Source organism: Calypte anna, chromosome 13, assembly GCF_003957555.1.
Source record: "Calypte anna isolate BGI_N300 chromosome 13, bCalAnn1_v1.p, whole genome shotgun sequence".
NCBI lineage: Eukaryota > Metazoa > Chordata > Aves > Apodiformes > Trochilidae > Calypte > Calypte anna.
In genome coordinates this window covers 10,944,394-10,967,078 of record NC_044259.1, presented here as the reverse complement: position 1 = coordinate 10,967,078, position 22,685 = coordinate 10,944,394, and the positions used below count along the sequence as shown (strand labels likewise).

General features: G+C 41.7%; 1 protein-coding gene across 2 annotated transcripts in view; it reads left to right on the top strand.

The window, feature by feature from the left end:
• ADAMTS2 (ADAM metallopeptidase with thrombospondin type 1 motif 2) overlaps positions 1-22,685 on the top strand; it is a 172,471-nt gene that overhangs the window by 61,279 nt on the left and 88,507 nt on the right. For both annotated transcript variants that reach the window (XM_030459270.1, XM_030459269.1), the window contains exon 3: positions 4,398-4,557. In XM_030459270.1, the coding sequence (XP_030315130.1) occupies positions 4,398-4,557 (160 nt within the window). The remainder of the gene's footprint in view (positions 1-4,397; positions 4,558-22,685) is intronic.

Sequence of the window (22,685 nt, the reverse complement as noted above, 5' to 3'; positions counted from 1 at the left end):
GTACAAACCCCCAGGTGGAGATGGTGACTTGATGGCACAGTGTAAAGCTCCATGACCTTGTAAAGCTCAAGTGGTAGAAAAGGGTCCATGCGGCCACGGCCATTGCCAGTATCTGTAGATCCTGTGGTCCTTGATAATCTTGGAAGCAGGTCCTCAGGGATGAGCAGGAGCCTTCTTACCCCCAAAAGAGATTAGGGGAGTGTTAAACTCCAGCCCTCTGTATTGCAATAGACTCATTTGTGGCTTATCAATGTCTTGATTAGGCAGGACACTCACTCTCTGCCTTCCTTGAGAATTTTTCCTGGGTGACTTTCACTTCCAAATAACTACCTTGCCAACCTTAGCAGGGGTTTTGATTCTCTGAACTGCAGATTCTTTTTGATTTAAGTGCTCTAGTCTTTAATATGTATTAATGAGTGATAACCACTGCTTGAATTCAGTCATTTGCACTGGGCACCTAGAAACTCTTGGAATGAACTCCTGGGGATGTCCTGCTTTGGGAACTAGTGGGATTCTGTAGGCCCTTTGCTACAGTTTGATTCATTCCAAAAGCAAACACTTTTCCAATTAATTTATATTTTCACTAGTCACAGGACACAGTTGTTGCTGCCATCATTATTTAGCAATATTCCCAGCTTCACTTCAGTTTCAAGTTAAAAGTCTGAGAAGAGGAAAGGAGGAGGTAACAGCTCAGCAGTTTTTTGCCCAGAATTGGAAGTCCTTTTCATGGGGATGCTGAATCCCACACCTGGTTCTGAATTACACAGTGTGTGTGTGTGTGGCTGCAGCATGCAGAGAGGGCACTGCTGATCCATAACCCCTGGAAGTACAGCAGTCCTAGGATGGGTGATGGGCAGTGTTGGATAGAAAAATGTTGTTCCTAGCAGTTACTTTTAATCTCTTAATTCATAAGAAGAGCTACTGTTCTTCTGCTTAGAAGCTGAGGAAACTGGGGATTTGAAGGCTTAATTCTGCTTTCACACCCCGTGGAATAAACGTTAGCCCAATAAATCATAGTCCAAGAATTTCCTTAAGTCCCTCATCTAACCCAAATCAAACAGAAGGCACAGATTTGCTCAAACAATTCAGCATTTACATTTTAGTCATCCAGAGCCATTCTCCCAGAGGTTGCACCAACTTGAAGGCCCTCAGGTGTCACCATAAACTCGGTGGTTTTCTGACAGCTCTCCTGGCAGGACAGGCTGCTGCAAGGTTGGTGACACCCGTGGATAAGTAAAGGACTGATGGCTGAAAGGCATGAGCAAACCCACGCTGCCACTGGTGCCTTTATGTTGCTTGGCTTTGCACAACAGTGGTGTTGAGACTAAAAGCAGTCTCCCTTTCATGCTGGCTTTTTGAGGGTGTTCTGAGTATTATCAGAAAAAAAAATGTATTTGGCAATTCATCTTGAGCTTTTCATGTTCAAAGCTCTTGGCCAAAAAAAAAACCAAAACAAATCAGCCCTTGTAATTATCCTGCAAGACTGTTGTTATGCTGGTTCAGAGGTGGAGAAATGGAAGTAAAGAGGTTAAATGTCTTGCTCAAAGCAGCAAGGAAATGTGTGGTGGAGACATTCAGGAGCCCCACATATTTCTTAATGAATCATTTATAACTCTGGGTATGTTATTAGGCAGATGGCTTGAACTGTGGGTTGCTGTAAGAACTCTGCTTTGCCATCTCAATGAATTTTCTTTAAGTCTTAAACATCCATTTTTTTCTTATTTTATTTCATGAGAATATGTTGGCTAAATAAAAGACTGTGTAGGATATACAATATATAGAAACATATAATTCTTTTAAAATTCAAACACACTAATTCTTTCCTAAGAATTCTGATCAAAGATTATTGATGTGTTTCTCAGGACTAAAGGAAAAGAGAAACTCTGGTGTAAGATACAAAGTTATTTTAGTCCAAGATTAAAATGAGAAAAGATATATTCAGCCATGTTTGAAGGTTAAATACCTTCCTTTCTACACTTCAACAGACTTTGGGAGGATACTGCCCTGGGGATGTACAGTGTGGTGTCATGTCTATTTGAGAAGAACCTGATGGATGGGCTGCTATTTGGCAGCAATCAGTGCTACACCAATCCTCCTGCATGCAAAAGTGTCAGCACGAGGCACAATAAGCTGCAGGAGCCATCAACATTTGACTATTGGATTTTATGTCTTGGGAACAACAAAAATTTCTTGTTTAGTCCTGCAGTTTGTCCCAGGGTGTCAGCTTCATCTCCACAGGGGGGCATATTCACTCTGACCTAATGTTTTCTTTTCCAAAAGGCCACCATGCCCTGGAAGCTAAAGTTCACCTACAAAAGTTGTTCTTCTGTCTGATCAGTTCAGCCACTGATTGTAGAACCAGCTTCTCTCTGAAGTTTCTTAGAAGATCTAAATTTCCCCAAACTCCCCTCAGTACCCACTCCTGCATACAGGGCATGTTCCCCAGGATGCTGGGGTCTGCAATTCACACTAAGATCTGCTTGGTTAATAGTAGGTTTAATAAATCCAGAAATATGTGTGAACATGTAGCAAAATCACATTTTTTTTGCACATGAGAGTGAAACTCTGTGTGATTCTCCTGGGCAAGTACCTGGCATGTGCATTGTACTTCGTGCAGCTGAGCATGCAAGTGCCTGATCCTTCTTGATCCTTAGTTGTACATTTCTCACAAAAAGGCTTTAAAATTTCTGACTGTATTATTCTATATACAGGAGTATGTGTGTAAGCAATCAAACTTTACATTGAAAGAAGAATAGCATTCTTCTTTACAGTAAAAGTTCAGGTGCTGTCTCCCTAGGTTCAGTACTTATTTTTTTGGTTGTCTCAGCTTCCTTGAGCTGCTGAGCCTGTCACAACTTTTTTGTGTCTAATGTAGAATCTAAATTAGATAAGAAGAAACAGGACAGGATTTCAAATTCAGTTTCCTCTATACAGGCAGAATGGCACCAGTTTAAATTGCTTTGATATAATTTTGTGTCTTTAATCTTTCCCCTTCAATCTGTTTTTGTATACATTATATATATGAAATCTGGGAATGAAAATCTTGCCTAATGTAAGTTAAGACATGACAAATGAACCTGACATTTTTCCAAGGAGGGAACCAAAGAACATACTGTATTTATAGCAGTAGGAATTTAGTTTGCTGCTTGTAGAAGAAAAATATGCTTTGTGTGAGAACTTTAGTGCTGGGATATGATAAGAATGTTTAGATTATACTTGTTTCCAGTGAGGATACTGGATTCAAAGAAACCAAACTAGTGGAAGGACTAGAGGTAGGACTTATCCAGCAGAAGATTTAGGCTCCCAGAAACTCGAATACCAAGTGTAGAACAGAGTCAAGAGGTTTGAGAGCCCAGTGTCTCTGGGCTCATCAGTGTGCAGTGGGAAAGAACACGATGAAGGAGCTTCTGAAGGTTGAATCTGGGCCTTTTCTTAATAATAATCTAAGCAATTTCTTTCAGGTTAGGAGCCAGACCTTCTGTTTCCTAAGCTATGTGTTCTGTAGTTTAAGTTCTCAGCATAGAGATGTACAAAATTGATTCAAGCCAAGCACCTCTGCAAGCCAGTTACTTCCTGCTGTGACCTTCTGCAGCAGGGCAAGGACTGCAAGAGGAGACAAATGCAGGTGTTCCAGCCCAAGCTGTTCCATCTGCATGAAGTTAATGAAAAGACTTTCCTTTATAAAGTGTTCAGTCTTTATGAGGGTTTCCTCTGAACACAGTGAGAACTGCTTGGGTGATGTTCCTTTGAGGTTCTCAGTAGAATTGCAGATTCCTCTTTTTTTTCATGCCAAGGTATCTGGCTGATTCTGAATAAGCTTTTATTCCTTAGCAATGCACAAGTGACACCTTTTTAAAAATAGTTGTGGCTAATTCTTGAAACAGTATTTTGACAGCTGAACCCTTTGTGCCGAGGGGGAAAGAATCACAAAGCTTAGTTCCCTGCATGTGAGATGTGGTACTTTTCCAGCTTGTTTCTGAATAGAAAGGCTGACTCTGCATTGTTTGACTGCTGAACTGAACGTTGGGACCAGCTTTATTTAGTAGGGATAGTAACCACTGGAGCAGTCTGGGCTTGACAGAGATGTTAGTACCTTTGTTGTAGCTGGTTCCTAGTAGGAATATGCTTCCTAGACGGATTCTTAGACCTTTACTTTGCTCTTGTGGTTTGAGGAGAAGTCCTTCTGGTTAAAGGTTGTACCTTTTGCCCTTTCTTGTCAAGTTGGGGGAAATGATGCTTCATTTTGCTCTAATAAAGAATTCACCTGATTTCCTCTCTGCATCCTAATTGCTCCCTAGAGAGCACTAAAGTGTACTTAAGCATATTGTAACTGTTTACTCACAGCTTCTGCTGTACGTGCAATAACAGAATGTTTGATCTCTGCCCTGTCCCTGCAGGCTGGGATGATTCGCACAGACAAGGACGAGTTCTTCATTGAGCCTCTGGAGAAGGGGGCCCAGGAGGAGGAGGAGGAGGGAGGCAGAACACACGTGGTCTATCGCAGAGCAGCTGCCAAGAAAGAGCTTCCTACTGAGAATGTGGATACCCTGTATAGAGGTAAGGCCCTGTCAGTGCCAGCTGATGTATAAAATGTAGTTGAAGGCACGTAGGCAATGTCATTTTCTATCTCTAGCTGGTTTTTATCCTGGAAAATAGAATTGTGTTCTTCTCCCTCTGTGGATGAAAAGGAAGGGAAAGAGTTGAATGCTTTAACTGGGGTAAGCAAGCATCATGGCAGCAAAGCTATCTCCAGGACTGTGGAACTGTGTATTCTTTGAGTTTCTGTGGCTCCAGAAATAGGACACACAGTTTTATGCTGGATATTGAGTCCTCAGATCAGGGCAGAAGGGGCTGGATGGTGGATGAAGCAGAAGCTCCTGTGCATGCTGGGGATGGGGAGCAGTCCTGGCTTTGCAACAGCTGTGCTGCAAGGCTGCAGCAAGGACACCAAGGCTGACATGGTACATGGGCTTCTCAGTGACAGTGTCTTAGCTGACTGGATTTAATCCCATCAGGGAAATAATGGTATATTCAGGGATGAATGAAAATTGTCTTGACTTATTTATGTGTTTCCAAGTGTGGAATCTAACATACTAAGTATGTAATGAGGGAGTAACAGAAATGAAACAAAAATATTTTACATAAGTATTTTCTGTTTTTCTGGTAACTGCTCAGGTGTTTCACCTTCTTTTTCTGGATAAATAAGGGATGCAGATTTGCTAAGTGGATGTTTTGACAGCTGATGTTAACACTGATATTAACTGGATCCTTTGAGTGGAAATAACAAAAGAGCTACATTTTTTTTTTTCTTCTGAGTGTGTGCACCAAGTGGCAGAGTTACTTGCCACTCATACCCTGGTATTATCTCATTTCTGTGTAATACATTCCCAAGTGCAATACATTATACAAGTATAATTCAGCATGTTAGATTGTCCTTTGTAGAAATCTTCACAGTGATTCCCACCCCTCTACTATTCTACCTCAGTAATTTCCAAAAGACAGAGTATGGTACCTGTTGTAAAACTTCTAGTCTGTGCTCTCCTCTTGCATATAATAATCCTCAGAAAACACTTGAAGGAAACACAGATGTCAGACACTGACATTAGGGCCAAGTGGACACTATAGATCACTCAATATTAGGTTTGAGCAGGGACAAAAGGAAAGCAAGCAATAGCATTCAACTGGCTTTATTAATTCCACTTTGGCCATCAAAATGACAAAATGAATTTTGTGTCAGTCACAGTTTTGTGTTGGACTGGTTTTGTTACCTTTATACTCATTCTGGAGCAGAGCTGGGGAATGCAGGACTCTGATTGTTACAATCCCAGAACTACAGGGTGAAAGTTGCTCTGTCAGTAGACATTTATAAAAGTACTGCAGTGTTGAAAAACACCAGCCATTTACTGTGTTTCCTCTTGAACAAAAGACACTTGATTTTACTTTTTTTTTTCTTCACACCTTATGGCAATATTTTTGGTTTTGCATGGTAAATATTCCTCAGGAGTAGGAGTCTGGTACACAGCAGAGCATAAATTGTAGCTCAGCTCCAGTTCCTGGCACAGCAGTGGCTGAGAACACCTCTGAAGAACAGCTCTGAAGCTTTGCTGTGGGGCTGCTCCTGGGCTGCCTGCCCTGACACCAGCAAAGCAACACGCAGGGTGTGATGCCACCAGATTTCTGTGTCTGTCACCTCACCTGCATCGTGTGCTGGCCTAAGGACTGAAGTCTGTTGACTGGTAAAAAGGCACAAAGTAAAACTGGCCATCAGCCAGCACTGGGGAGAGGAGGGGGGATTCAAAAAGCAAAGCTGAACTCCTGCAGGGCAGGCTGAGACCAAGCCTGGGCTGTGTTTGGAACAGCAGGGGCTGGACATGGGTAGGAATACTTTTCATTTGTTGTATTTCAAGTTTTAAAATAAGGAAAAAAAATGCTATGAGTAGTAATATAATTTTTCATCCATCATATTTTGTTTTGTAAAATTGATTAAAGATTAGATTTTTGTTTGGGGAAAAAACCCCACTTTTCCCCTGAAATTCTCTTTGCCTTTAACAAAAAAAAGCGAACGGCCACTCCAAAGCTGTTCACTACTTTTTATTAAATCTGACTTCTCACCTCTGATTTGCTCTAGGCAACAAGCATGGAAAGGACATGGTTCTATGACTCTGACATACTTTCAAAAATTGTTATTTTATTTCCCCAGTTTTTCATTTTCCAGAGTGCATCTAGTTTTGGTTAACAAATGTCAAAATATTTCATGACTGGGTGCTGACAAGATAAGCACACTGTGTGTTCCATAGTGCTCTGAATTAATCAATGAGCTGCTTTAGGAAATACTTAGGGGGGCATTTTTAGCTTGCTGTATCTCCTTTTTAAAAAAAAAATAAAAAAATCAGAGGTTAACCAAGTGCACTTTCCCTCTCTGACCATCCCTGGAGACAACTCCATTGTTGCCAAGTCCCATAAATTTACATGTGATGAATTGTAACAGTTGGACGACTTATAAAGGTTCAGCCTCCAGGAATCTTATGAATATGTGATGATTATTTTTTTCCCTGAGGTGAACTTCTGGCTCTTTAACTGTTGATAAAAACTTTGTAGTTTCTGATCATGTAAATACCTTAATGAGTAACACAAAGTACATATATATATATAGTATTCCATAATTTGTAAGACAGTATCTTTAAAAACCTCATGATACATTAATTTGACCCCATGGTTTGGAAGGGGATTGTAAGTCACAATTTTTGAATGTTTGGGTTTGGATAGATAGGAATATTTATAAGGAATTTTTATCTATCTATGGCTCTCTCTTGACAAGAAAAAGGACAAGCTGTTCTCTCCCCAATGAAAGAGGAAGTGAAGAAGTTGAAAGCTCTCTGAATTTAGAATTGGGTGGCACAAGGACTCTGAGATTTACTTGTCTGTCCTCTTCTGGATGGTGTTTTGTTGGAGATCTCAGAACCCCAAGTCATGCCCAGGCAGAGAGCTCCAATATGGAGCTGCAGGGCAGAAGGAGAGAGGCCCTGAAACTGCTGGGTGGGTGATCTTCCCCAAAAGACAGCTAGGACTGATGAGAGATCCATTGGCTGGTTGTAAGGATGGATTCATGCACAAAGGAAAAAAAAAAAAAGTAATTTTCCCAACCATTAAAGTAAAGTCTAGGTTGTGCCAACAGGTCTGGAGAGGTGGCTCTGGTATCAAGGCTTTTCTAGCATTTTCCATATGCTATTATTTTTTATATTCTAGTAAAGGAAATGGAGATTTTATTCCATCTGTTGAAAAAAATATGAGCAAACAAAATCACAATCTCCTAAGCCCTGGAGAGATCATGGTTATGTATCTTCTGTTACAAAGGCTCTGCTGACGTGTTGGGGTTTCAGAAATGGAATGTGCTAGGAGAGAAGGGTATGAAATGAGTGGCAGAGCTCTAGTCTGATTTCAGACTCTATTGTGTTTGCTTCTGCATTTATGTAAAATGTTATCAGAATATTGGGAAAAGCAAATACTTGTTTTGGCAGCCTGAATCATTGCATTTTGACTATTGTAGGATTTATCGGGTTTTTGCAAGAATCACAGAGAATAGGGTGTAATGTTTCTACCTGTGTTTCCCCTCTCAAAAAATCCTCTTTGTGAATGTACTGGAAAAAAAAGTAAGCTTTGTATTTCAGACAAGTAACAATCTGCAGCAGAACAGTGCTGTGAAAGTCTGCACAAGCTCACTCCAAATGATGCTAATTGTTTTGCAAAGAGAAATAGTTTTATGTAGTGATCGATGTGTTGCAGGTATGGGGAATAAACCCTGTTTTTTCTGGCAACTGCTGCTTGCCTGCATGTAATAATTTATCTTTCTCTAGATAAAAATAAGCAGCGTGTTGAAAATATTTTAATATTTCCAGCTGAATTCCTTCCTACAAAGATGAGAAATGTTGGTTGACAGCAGTAAAACTTCCTACACAGTAGAACTGGAATTAAATAGGCTAGCTAGAAGAGCTTGTTTTTTCTTGAAAGTGCTGGGTTTTTACCTAAATGTTCTTTAGATGTTAAGTGAAGAGATGGTAAATAGTTAATGGTTATGGTGAGGTCTGGAAAACTAGCTTGATTTTTTTTTTTGTCTCTAAAGACAATCTGATTATCAGGCTTGTAAGCTTTAATATTACATTTCCCCAGCTAAATTACTGTGTCTGTTACCTTGATCAACTGAGAGGAAATGATTCTACTAAAACTTCCTTAAGGTTTGCCTTCTCTTTTAAAATCATTGTCCAAATACACGGCTCTGAGTTTTATTGTATTGCTTGACTGATGAGAAACAGAAATTCAGCTTTAGCTGACAGTCTTATTTACTGTGCAGATGAAAGATGGCCTTAGCCAGGAACAGTTTATTACTGAGGAAGGCAGCAAGGTAACTCTCCAACTGTGCTTAAACCAGAAAGATTGGTGTTGCTTTAACTGCTAATTCAATCTCTTGGAATGGCCATACCCAGTCTGACACAAGTCCCATTAGGAATATTCTCTGGGCTGGTGGGATGGGCAGAGTCACCACTTCTGCTGGACACTGGTGACCCCTTCCCAGGGCAATCATAGAATCGTAGAATTGTCTGGGTTGGAAGGGACCTCAGAGATCATCAAGTCCAACCCTTGAACCACCTTTGCGGTTGCTAGACCATGGCACTGAGTGCCACATCCAGTCTCTTTTGAAATATCTCCAGGGATGGAGAATCCACTACTTCCCTGGGCAGCCCATTCCAATGTCTGATCACCCTCTCCATAAAGAAATTCTTTCTAATATCCAACCTAAACCTCCCCTGGCACAACTTGAGACCCTGCCCTCTTGTCTTGTTGAAAGTCGTCTGGCAAAAGAGCCCAACCCCCCCTGGCTCCAACCAACTTTCAGGGAGTTGTAGAGGGTGATGAGGTCTCCCCTGAGCCTCCTCTTCTCCAGGCTGAACACCCCCAGCTCCCTCAGCCTCTCCTCATAGGATCTGTGCTCGAGTCCCTTCACCAGCCCAGTTGCCCTCCTTAATACCTGGGTTTGATTGTGGTCAGCCCTGTGGAGGATGGTGGTTTGGGGCTGGAAGATGTGATCATTTTATGTGACCCCATGATATACTTTCTTGGGCAAACACCAGCTTTTTCTTTATGGGTTTTTAATTCTACTGTTTCCTTTTTTTTTTATGTTGAGGGTGGCTAGCATCCCCCCCAACCTTCAAATGTGTCCCAGTCAGGTAAAAGGACAAGAGTAATAAGTTGCTGCTTCCACTCAATAGAGGCACAGCAGCTTTTCTGACAGACACCCAAACCTCATCAGAGCAGAGCTGGTCCTCAGCCCTCTTCCTGACATCTTCTGCTCCTCCATGATGCAAAAGAACAAAAGTCTTCCCTCTTTCTCACACTGCTGGGATGTCCAGGAGTCCTGAGGGGTTGAGGACCAATTTTGCAGGAGAGGATTCCATGTCAGTTTAAGCTGAAATAACCAAACACTAGAAGATATTGGAAAAGATAAAATTAAGAATAAAATAAAGTTGTTGCAACTCAGTTTCCAGAGCTCTGCAGGTTTTAAAGATGATATTTCAGAGGAAGACTCCTCCATCATAGTCCATCAAGCTGTCAATGCCATTGATTTGCTAATGTATTTAAATTACTTTTTAGAAACCAACGTGCATCTGGTGTATATTTTTCTGAATTGCCTAGAACAACCATCAGATTGGCTGCAGGCTGGCTGGTTGCCAGTCTAATTTACAGAAACTTTCCTGGTTACCTTTGCAGGGGAACAGTTCCTTCAGGAAACTGAAATTTCTCCAAATTCAATCAATATTTCCTCTCAGCGTATACTCTGGCTGATTAATTACTGTTCCCTCATTCTGCAGTCAGTAAGGCACTGATGACAATATTTTTTGTCTCCTTCCTACATCATCTGTGCATGATAAATACATCTGTCTTTCTCCTGTCTTGGCTTTTCTCTAAATTTCACATTGCAGATTCATGGGGCTTTTCTGGGAAGAGAAAGATTAAGAATTCAGTTGCAACCCAACTTTTAAATAAGAAGCAAGGTTAAGCTCTCATGGAAAAACAAGTCTCCAGAGAAAGGTGTTAGGTCATAGGATGTCCCCCTGCCCACCCATAGGTGCAGCTGATGAAGCAGTTCTCTGCTGGCATAATAAGACTCTTGCAGCAATTTCAATCTGAAGCTTTTAGATAAATCTTGACATTTTCTATTTTTATAACGGTGCAATAAATCATCTGGGATGCTCAGGTGAATGCTAATGAGCAGTGCTCTTACGTCTGCCTGATGGGAAATACAAAGAACAGCATTGTTTTCCAGGGTTGAGGGAATTTTCTACCATAGATCTCCCCAGCAGGTGGCCTTAGCTGGGCCACAGGATGGCTTTGGGGAAAAAGTCAACCTTATAATGAAGGTAGTGGAACTTTTTATTACTAGTGATATTACTGGTTTTGTTTTTTGTTTTTTTTTTAAATGCTTATGTAACTGAAGATGTGTGGTGATGCACCTGTGTATCAGGACCACAGGAAAACTGTATGGGCTACTTCTTTTGGGCTTTTTTTTTTTTTTTTTTTTTTTTTTATGAGGTTGGGTTTATTACAATCATAGAATTGGCTGGGTCGGAAGGGACCTCAGAGATCATCGAGTCCAACCCTTGAACCACCTTTCCGGTTGCTAGACCATGGCACTGAGTGCCACATCCAGTCTCTTTTGAAATATCTCCAGACACGGAGAATCCACTACTTCCCTGGGCAGCCCATTCCAATGTCTGATCACCCTCTCCATAAAGAAATTCTTTCTAATATCTAACCTAAACTTCCCCTGGCACAACTTAAGACCCTGCCCTCTTGTCTTGTTGAAAGTCGTCTGGCAAAAGAGCCCAACCCCCCCCCTGGCTCCAACCTCCTTTCAGGGAGTTGTAGAGAGTGATGAGGTCTCCCCTGAGCTGCCTCTTCTTTAGGCTGAACACCCCCAGCTCCCTCAGCCTCTCCTCATAGGGTCTGTGCTCGAGTCCCTTCACCAGCCCGGTTGCCTCCTTTGGACCTGTTCGAGGACCTCAATCTCCTTCCTAAACTGAGGGGCCCAGAACTGGACACAGGACTCGAGGTGTGGCCTCACCAGGGCTGAGTACAGGGCAAGCTTTGGCAAGCATATTGACTCTTCAAAGGATTTTTGCTTTTCATTAAACATCTTCTTTACCCAGATGCTGAAAATCCCTTTCAGGATGGTTGAGCGTGCATTAAGTACATTCTCACTGTTATTTCTTCATGGCATCAAATGCTGTAGGCATTGCAGCACTGATTTTTTTTGCTGGTAAGAGAAATCATCTTGTAGACAAAAAGTGGTGGGGCAGGACAGAGCCCTGCAGGGTGCTGGGATGGGGAGCTGGAGCCCTGGAGAGCTGCTGCCTGGGCTGACTCTGCTATGGATTCCTGGTGCTGAGCTGCTGTCTCCCTCACCCATCCACTCCACAAAAGTGCAGGTGTCCTTGCAATAAACTGTTGCTGCAGGTGATACACAGGAATGTAATAGGAGTGTGAGAAGTGGCTTGGGTTTTTCTGTATTTGTCGACTAATGAGCTCATTTCAGCCTCTCTGCTAAATTCAAACACTATGAAAAGGTTCTCCTGAGTGGTTGTTGTGGATAGTTTGCAGCTGGAGTTGGATATGACCAAATGTTGCTAAATATAACACAATAATAATAAAGCTGATACGGGTCTATAAAACAGGAGTTTCCAGTTCCTATACAAATGCTCCTGAAAAATTTTTGTGAGAAGCTCTAATGATGCATGGGGAAATAGCTCCTTTGATTTCCCACATTTTTCTATCAATTAATTCAGCACTAGGGTGTGTGAAACTAAGCGTGATTAATCACTTGTTTATGTTTAGTTAACACTTGTTTGTTTATAGATACATTTATAGAAGCAAAACATTTTACAACAGACTTCATTAAGATTTGTTTTTATTCTTCCTTTTAATATCCATTGATCTTGCAGTCCTTAATGTATTTTGCCTTCCAGCCTCCTGGGAGAAAAGAGTGAACAAAATATTTGCCTTTTGGATGAGAGTAACATAAACCTTGTTTTTAGTGAAAGTAGATCCTGTTTCTTGCTGGGAAGAGCCAAGTGTCAGAGTAGAGTTTGTCAGAGCAGCAGTTCCTAAGTCAGACCTTGCCCTCAGAGGTCATGTGAGCACTTTATGTGTGAGCATCAGCAGCCACCCACAGGCACGGGAGGAGTTTTTTTGCTTATGAAAATGGATGTGCACACCCACATGGTTTTTGCACTTCCACAGTTACTGGTGAGTTGTTCTGCAAAGTGTCACCCTATTGGGGTTTGTTTATTTACAAGCTGTGTTCCTCTTGTCCAACCTACTGAGAACCAGAGGATGGCAACGATCCAGCAGGTTCTGATATCTCTGCCAGGCACAAAAGGGGAGGAACTTGTTCACAAGAAGACCTTAATATTCTGTCCTGACAAACTGCAAGTGTTCTTCAACCCCTATCCTCCTTCAGGAAATGGAATATAGAACTGAGAATTCAAAAATATGGGTAGTGTGTAGTGTTTGCTGGTTTGTACCACGGGATTCAAACTCTGTTTAATAACAATACACAAAATAGCATCTGCTATGTGTCCCTAAAATCAGCTCTAGTAGAAAATGCCAATAAACATTTTCTGTTTAAAATGCCTTCTGACTAAAAGCAGTATAAAACTTGCCTTCTGTCCATGGTGATGATGATGAAGTGATTTCAGCAGGCTAAGAGCTCCAGGCAACAGCAAATGAAAGCAATGGGCAAGCCCAGAGTTGAGTGAGATGGATATCCTTCAAACATCTAAGCTTCTGTCATTTCTTGCAACAGAAGAGCCACATGTGAGGCCTTGTAAAGTGGTCCAAGGATTAAAAATGTATTCCAGCTGGTTCTGACTGTTCTCAGCTGTGTGAAAAGTGCTCCTTGGTGGTTGGCCACTGAAGCAATGCTGTGTGCTGCGGAGATCTCAGTGTTTGCAGAAGGGTCCCTGTGCAAGACCCAGCTGGAGAATGAGAAACAAATTGCTTGGTATTTCTCTGCACTAAGTTAATTCATGATGGCTACTGTGTGCTAAGCACATGACTACAAACATATGCTGTGTTGCTGATGAGCTCAATGCTGGTTAAAAGGGAGAACATTTCAGTGCATCAGAGCTGGTGCAGCACAGATGCCATTGGGCATGCTCAGAGCAAAGCCCTGGTAGCTAACACATGAACTAATGGACAGTTTTCTTTAGCACACTGTGTATAGGCAGGTTATTAGTGATATAATGCATTTAACCACTGCATTATGCACTGTTCCCTTTAAAGGCCATTCTTCCCACTGCCCTAACCCCATCTCCCATTATAACCATGGGAGCACAGCATTGCAGGCAGCTACCCCCTGCCACTACCTGCTGGGTGAGCTGGCCAGACACAGAAGATGTAGAGCACTTCACCTGCCTTTTGTAGATAGGGTGAGAGGGGGATGCAGCTCTTTGGGCCTGATTCTTCCTCTGTTGAGTCTCTTTTCCCAGACGACTTTCAACAAGACAAGAGGGCATGGTCTTAAGTTGTGCCAGGGGAAGTTTAGATTAGATATTAGAAAGAATTTCTTTATGGAGATGGTGATGAGGCATTGGAATGGGCTGCCCAGGGAAGTAGTGGATTCTCCGTGTCTGGAGATATTTAAGAAGAGACTGGATGTGGCACTCAGTGCCATGGTCTAGCAACCGCAACGGTGGTAAAAGGGTTGGACTCGATGATCTCTGAGGTCCCTTCCAACCCAGCCAATTCTATGATTCTATGATTCAAGGAATGAGTAGGGAAGCATTTGCTTTAGCAAAGCATGTGTTATGCTCTGCAAGGGGCTGGGGAGTACACCTGTAGTAACCCAGTGGTTGGTATGAATTAAATGTCTGCTCTACAAAGCCTTGGTTTATAACTAGAGCCTGGGTTGGGTAATAACTTTCTGTAGCCATTTTGAAATTCTTGCTTATTTATTTGTGTTCTGAACTCCCTAAGTGATGCTTGGGGCTGCTTGGACTTTTTAGGTAAAAATAACTCACTTGAAAAGTAAGCAACAACAGTGCTAACTTTCATTTCAGCTACTGCAAGTCTCCTTTCCCCTGTGCTTTCTTGGAATTATAAAAGGGAAAAGGATCTTAGCTTAGGAAAAAGCCAGTAAAAATTCTGATTTCAATTGCTCTGAATCTGAACTTTGACACAGTAGGAAACTTATTGCTTCTTGAAGATTTGTTTCCTTCTCTAAAGCAGAAGCACAGTTTTGAAATCGTGGGGTAATTTTAAGGCAGTAGCAGAAACTACGTTACTGCAAACTGAGATCAAACTCTTGAGTTGTCATAAATGATCATGTTATAAATGACTGATTTATCATTTTCAAAATATCTTGTGCCTAACTGTCTGGCACAATGTCTCATGTGCACCAAATCATAGAATGGTTTGGGTTGGAAGAGCCCTTAAAGACCATCTAGTTTCAACCTCCCTGCATTGCCCAGGACACTTTCCATGAGACACCTCCCACTTATGCATGTTTGCTGTTAATATTATGAATTTAGTTATCTTTGCTCATTTGAATATAAACTTCAGGAGCTGTTTGACTTAACATTTGCATGTCAGATATAAACTGTTCTGTTTGCAGGACTGACTCAGATCATGATGTACTTTTAAGCCAAACAGAGATTATTTTGTTTAATACAAAGGTATTACACAAATACCTCTTGTATTTGGATTTGAACCATTTCTGCTAAATGCCCAGAGGTGAGCAGTGAGCACCAGCTGCCTCACTCACCATCATGCCCTAGGCAGGATGCTCTTTTCTAGTTCCATCCCTGCAATACTGCCTGCACAGACCTGCAGCCTCAGCCTCTGTTGCTGAAACTCTACCACTATAAGAACAAGGCCATGGTTTGGTAATTATTTCACACCAGTCTAGCTCTGTGCTAATGGCAGAGCAATCCTCTTTCCCACAGGCCACACAATCCCTCTGCCAGTTTCTGCATTACTGAAGGGGCTGCAGTCACCAGCTGCAGACTTGTGGATGCTCCAACAACGTAGGGCAGGCAGCTGAATCATCTCAGTCCTTTCCTCACTGCCCACAGAGCCCCTCTCCTCTCTCTGCTGGCTGAATGTCCCAAAGAGAGACCCTTAGTGACAGTCTCTCAGTGACTACTTTATCCATCCCCATGCAAAGTCTCTTGCAGACCAAGAGGTGCCTCTTCTACTACGTGATGTTGGGTGGCTCTTATAACCACAGTGCTTGTTAATGGGTTAAATACCATGTACTTTGTTTTTCAGCAGGTTCTTTGATTAAAAGCCTGGTATGCATCTTTGCTCTTCCTTTAATCTGTGAGGTTTTGTGCAGTCACTTGCTTGTTCCAGCTCTCTGTGTGTGCATGGACCATCTGGCATGGCTCTCCTGCCTGGCAATGTGTGGTGTTTTCAAGGGGAAAAATTATTAATCACAATCTGGATGGCAAGGGATTTAGGGATTGATTTTATTTCAACTCCAAAGCTCACAGTTCCACAGGTAGAGAGTTCTTCAGAAAAGGTTTCTCAGCATCTCATTGCAGTGTTGCCTGAGGGGGGTGTGAGAAAAGGGGGTCAGAAATCCCCAAGGACCAAGTGGCAGGGAGGAGTCAGGAGCAGGGGTCCTTGGCAGCTCAGCCTCTCCAGTCCCTTGCTGCTGGCCTGCTTGGAGGCTGTCATGCTGCAGGAGCCTCATGATGCTAAGAATCACTTTCTTTAGCACTGCTGGGCTTCACACAGTTGTCTTTGGAACAAAATTAATTTCCCTGGGCTTTGCTCCATTTTGCAGGGTTTGGCCACAAGAGACTGTACATTTGGAGAGAGGTGGCTTCTTTTTTGTTGTTTGTTTTTGTTTTTTTTTTCCTGGTAACCCTGATATTTTCAACATTGCTTAAAAAATTGTAGCTTTTCAAAAACTGGAGTGATTATTTACAGAACATTTGAGGAAAGATTCAAGATTCCTTTATCCAAAGAGTGAGTCACACATAAGACATGCTCAAGTCCTACAAGTAACCTGAAAAGAAAAGCCTGAGAAGTAGCTTCTGTGATGTGCCACCTGTGGGAATTTTTTAAACCTATAATCTTGTCAGCTATCCGTGCACTTTGTGACCATGTCTGTTTGCCTGTCAAGGAGTTCTTTTTTCCTATTGTACATGTGGAGGCATATTACAGTTGCCAAAGGTGCTTGTGAATGAGGAGAGACAACAAGAAATGTTTTTTATTCCTGAAAAAGCTGCCTCTGAAATGCCCATCCCTGCATCTCCCTTCAACAACCACCTCCCAGGCTTAGCAAGGAAGTCAGCAGAGAAAGTTTACTTTGGTGGTGCCAAGACATTTTTTTTTTAACTTAAAAAAATATGAACCATTGTTTTGGTTTTTCTGTCTTTTTTTTGGTGAAGTATCTTCAAAATAAATTGGCAGTGTGGCTTAAGTAACATTGGGTTTTGGATGGGGGAAGTGGTGACGTTTTGGAAATGTTTTTCCATAGGTCAGCAAACCCAGGTCACATCATGGTAAAGCATCTGGTAGTAAAACTAACTAGATAGTAACATGAAAAATTTCTGTACAGACTCTTAATGTGTATGAAATTAACAGGCAATGAGAGCTGCATCTTATGAGCTGTGTTTTGTGTTGCTGTGTGGGCAGCAAACCTGTTTGCCTGGCTGAGTGTCACTACATCATAGTGTTTGGAGTTCAGTCATCCTACTGGGTTTCTTTCTTTCTTGGGTTTTCCATTTTTAGAGAGATACTGTTATTTATAGTAATGAACATATTGCAGCCATTAATGTCTTTCTCCCTGTGGAGCAGGGCAAAGGTTCAGTCCCCCTTTTACAGAGATGTCAGTGCTCTCATACCCATTTCTTCATACTGAAGTTGGGTATGCCAAATCTTAGGTATTCTTAAGTGGTTTTTAATCCAGGGTGTTGGTTTTTTCCCAGTATATATAAAAAAATAGATTTCACAGGAATTGGGAAATCAGTTCTTTCAGGGATCTGAGGTTAAAAGGATGTATTGTCTGAAGCCTTAGATTAAATCTGGGCTCAGACCCTTGTTCCCAGGCTCATCCTTCCTGCCAGTTTGATTTAGCTTTCTCCCAGTCCCTGTTAAGAAAGTGCTGACTAAAGAGCAGACTGAAAACTGTGCATTTTAACTTTATATTCTACTTGCAAGCTGAAGTTTTTTTGCTTTGTTTGTCTTAAGCCAAGCCTCTGGAGACTTGTTAAACTATGAAATGGTTAGAAAAAGGCAGCTCAGAGGCTCTAGCTTGGGGTATTAAGTGTCCTAGGCAGCCCTGCTGCTCAATCTCCAGTGTAAAATGCAACAAAGGCTGAATATCTGATTTTGAGTCACTGTAAGACGACTTGAATATAATTTCTATATTTCCAGGTATTTTTCTTGGATATCCCAATTACTTGTGTGCAGAGACAAGGATGGTATTGACATTTCCATGACAACCCACTGTAGCATTTCAGATATTGACCTCCAGGTCATAAATTACTGAAGCAGAATATTTTTGGAAGACTCGCAAAATCTATCAGTCTGCTGTAAAATGTATGGACAATAGCAGAGCAATAAAATGCAGATGTAAAAACACAGGTTTGGGAATAAAGTTGGGACTGGAAGTTTTGTGGAAGTTTTGCTTAAGACTCCATGGACAGTAACAGACAGTGACAGCCCTGGGGGATGGGTTTCTGCTGATTTTTGGCTGTGGATCTGGTTTGTGTTTGTGGCTGGATGTGTGACAGAGGTGGAATGATGGTAAAAATGTTGTAGCACTTTTATTAGAGGTATTAACAGACCTGAGGAGAGCCTCACCTGGCTGCCTTCATGCTACTGTTGGCAACAACGGTGGGTGGGAAGGGATGCTCAGCCTGATGGTTAAGGGATGGTTAAGCCTTAGATATGTGTAGAGGTGTTTACTGATCCATAATAACTGATTGCCTGCTATTCCATCTGGGACTCTCTTACCAGACATCCTGAAGAGCATAAAGTGCTCTGTTGTGCTGCTGAAACCCTGGTTTCAAGCAAGCAAAGGGCAGCGAGTTCCTTGCAAGAAAACCGCGGCGTCTGAGCTCTGCAGATTTGCAGCAGATCAGATTGATTGCTCTAGCAGGATTTACAGTCCTTGTGGGTCTCAGGTCAGACAACTGGAAAGCCTGTTTGTCTGTGAAGTGATGGTGGGGGCATTTCCAGGAATCTCTGAGAGAAAGAATCCCTTAGCTGAAAGGCCACGTTTCTTCCTTAAGATTGTTTCTTTTCAGTTTTTTTTTTAGTTTTTAAAGGAGAACTCGGAGCCTTTGCAATACGAGATGGAACTGTATTACCACCAGATAAATTACAGTGTCTCTTTCAAAATCCCCATAGGCAACACATATTATGTGATAGCTAATTCTCACAGACCCTATATAAATGCATTTTCTGGGAACTGCCTTTTGTAATAATAAATTACTGGTTGGCAAGTGGATCGGATTCAGCCAAGCCATGTACTTGATGCTGTTCACACTTATTTTAATGGGAAAGTTCCCAGTGAGTTTAGAGGAGGCAGACCCAGTGCAAGGCTGTGGGAAACTGAGTTGCTGAATTTGCCTGAATTGCAAATTGTCTTTTCTTGCTTCTGTTTTGTTTAATTTTGTACCTTCTGGGTTTTGTGTTTTACTTTTAAGATTCATTTGAAGACAATGAAATTAATCTTGAAGTTATGTTAAGAACTGAGCACCAGGAATATGACTTCTGTGTTCCCAATGATGGACGTGTACCTCTGGATGTGAGGGAATGGACCCACATATTCCTTATGAAGTCCCACTACATGTTTCCTGACTCCCTAACACCTCTTTTGTGTCTGTGGAGAGAGAGAAACATCTTTCATTGTTGAAAGTATCAGAGTCCCTTGGAAAGAATTCTTAATTTTCTTACTGTTTAACCACTGTGCTCTGTGCAGACATTGTAGATTTTTGTGCTGTTTTACAGATGTTTGGTGTGCTTTTATCACTTAACACCCAGGCTTCTGACTATGTCATACACATTCATGTCATTTTCTTAGCATTCAGACAGAGTCTTTTTGTAGCTTTTGGCAGCTTGGCCACCTTGTTCCCCCCAACCCCTCTGTCTTGCTCATATCAAGAAACACATGATTAGTGTTGACTAGTTCAGCAAATTTGTTTTTAATGAATCTGATAAGAAGCTTCCAGATCATAAGTGACCAAGTGATGTGTCTTGGGCTTTCAGAGCAAGCTGCTCCTTTTTTATTTCATGAAGACAGTCTTTTTTCCTATCACCTGGCCAGGCACAACTTCCTCCAGTGTTTGGTACAGATGCATTCAGAACTGGGACGGAACTTGGTTAAGCTGTCAGTTCTAATTTAATTTCCATTCCTCTTGGTGTTGTCTGATGAAATATTTTCCTGTATTTTCTTTGTGCAGCCTTCTTTTGGGATATGTATTTCACTGTGCTTAATCTCATTATTTTATTAATACTTAGTTTTTAAATCCAATTTGTGGGACATACATAGTGCCTTTGTTTCCCAGAGCACTTTCCAAAAGTCTCTGTTTTGTTTGCATGGAGCAGGACCTTCTTCTCATACCTCTGTTCCAGTTTTCTGAAACTGCTCAACTGATTTCAAGAACTGATTGAGTTGGCATTGGGCTGTTCTTCTGCTTGTTTCTTCAGGTCACTAAAACTATTTCAATTCAGTTATGTAACTGAGAAGTCCAGAAGTTTTCTTCCTCATCTCTGTTATTGGTTTGTTCTTCCAGTTCCTCTCTTTTTCTCTTTCTTTCTCTCTCAGCTGAGCCGTGTCTTTATTTTTATAACCAAGATTAATTTGTCTCCAACTTTCCCAGATGTCCTGGTATCTTCTGGGCTTCTTATCAACATTCTTCAAGAAACCAGTCCTACCTATCCCTCAATATTTTGCCCACTGTATAACAAGATGTAATGCCACACGAGGTCTTTGCTGCTCTTATTTTATTCCAATTTATAGTGAAATTGTTGGAAGAATTTGATATCATTGTGTTAGGAGTTGAGGCAACTGGTAAATCAGTTGGTAAATCATTGGTAAATTCGGTTCAAAACACAAACCCAAGAGGAAATCCTTGCACCTCAAACCCTAAAATATGCACAAAACCCAGGCAAAGCACCTCTTATTTTTGTTATACTCGATAAGAATAGAAACACACTTCCCTGTGTGCTAAAATGAAAAGCATCCTGCAGTATTGATTTCTACCCATTCCTCCAGAAGTCAGTGCCGTGGGTAAATACCGTTTGCACTTCCTTTAGAGCAAATGTAAGAAGTTCAAGTTTTCAAAACCAGTTTCAAGTTCTTTAGATACCCGGGAGAAATTACAGTCTTCAGCCTCTATAGAAAGGATCTCAAAAAGGTAATTTTATTGGTTTCAGGATCTGAAGGGGGAATCAATAAGGCACGTACACACTTCGGAGCTCCTGGTCTGACCTCTATATACCTGTTATCTGCTCTCCTCTGGTTTCTCCCCTCACAATCACCTTAATGACAGAGTAAGGGTAAGCCCTTGGACTTCATTTAATTTCACTTTTTGCCCTTAAAAAACACAAAGTGATTAACAGGATGTTCCATCAACACTACCAAGAGCTCAGAATCAATTTCCTTTCCTTGGAAGTGCAGAGCTTGGGTTGGAAGAGGGGGCTGCTGTGCAAATCCAGGCTGGGATCTGCTCTCCCTTTGCAGAGGGACCAAAAGCCACACACCACTGCTGCAGGTGCCCTCACCCTTTGCCAGGAGAAAACTTTCCTGCTTGGAAAATAGACAGATTGTGCCCTGTCCCTGCTGGCTGAGGGGCTCTGTTGACTCCCGGGCAAAGGGGGTGAGGGCAGCAGCACAACTCAACCTCAGACCTGGGGAAGAGCAGCCCTGGTGCATGCTCAGTGCAGGATGGATCCTGGCAGGATGGTTGATGGGCACGGCACGTAGCAGAGCAAGCAAGTGAAGGAGGAGTGTAGTTTGGTGTCTGGTTGTAGAGAGAACTGTATGCTTGCAATATGTTTTGCCTTCTGCTGGCAGTCCTGGTGTGAAAAGCAGCATAGCTTAATTAAGCAGTGTCAAAAAAACTCAGTTCTTCCAATCTGCCTTCCAATCTGAAGTGTTGTTCTTTGATGATTTAGCTGTATCTTGCAAGAGTTATGTATCCTTATGGCTAAATGATGAAGTTTCACAAAGAATTTCAGCATCACCTGATTTTTGATGAATTTTAATAGGGCTTGGACAAATCTGTTGACCCCAAAGCTCATCATTTTGTCCAGGATTTTCCAACAAGGATCCATGTGTGCTTGGACAGTACATTTTGATGCTGGTCAAAGTTGTGTGAGACTTAATATTCAAGATGTATGGGACTTGTTGTGCATGTCCTGCACTACTAGTCCACCTATGCAGTGTAAATCCAATAAATACCAGTTGTGTCAGGCTTACTGCATGTGCTCAGGCCATTTTAGAGCAAGATCTGCATAGGTGAGACATTGCTGCAGGATGTCTCAACTATACTGGGTATGTTTGTGGTCCCAGTACATTGCAGCTGCACTTCTGGAGGTACTTACCTATTCACCAGTGCTCTTCTATGGAAAAATGTTCCAAAACACCAGTAGCTTGGTCAAACAGCTGGGCATCTAGAAATAGGAAACAAGCAGCCAGTGATCTCTAATTCCACAGGGTAAATTTTTTGAGAAGATGAAGAGCAGAAGTAGGAGGAAACCTGAATGAACAAACTGGTGTCAAGACCTTAGCCTCAAGGATGTACTGTTCTCAAGAGCTTTGTTAGGATTGTGTTTGATAAGAATCAAGTTTCAGTGTTTTTTGGGTTGTGTTGAATAAGATGAAGCTTTCTGTGCTACACTAATAAAAGAATTCAAAAGGAACTTATTGGGTAAAGAATTTTTCTTACTAGAACCATCTTCCCCTGAAATATGAAATATCTTTTCCAAATGCAAAAGTTATGCAGACATGTCTGAATATAGAAGTAGAACTGGAAAGCAGTGGGTTTCTTTTGCCAGTTTTGCAGGAGGCCACCCACAAAGGTATATCTTCTTATCTGTTTCTAGTTTTGTGTCATTTTATTTTTTTCCCCTGCTTTGGAAAAATACAATAAATTTTGGGCAAAATCAGA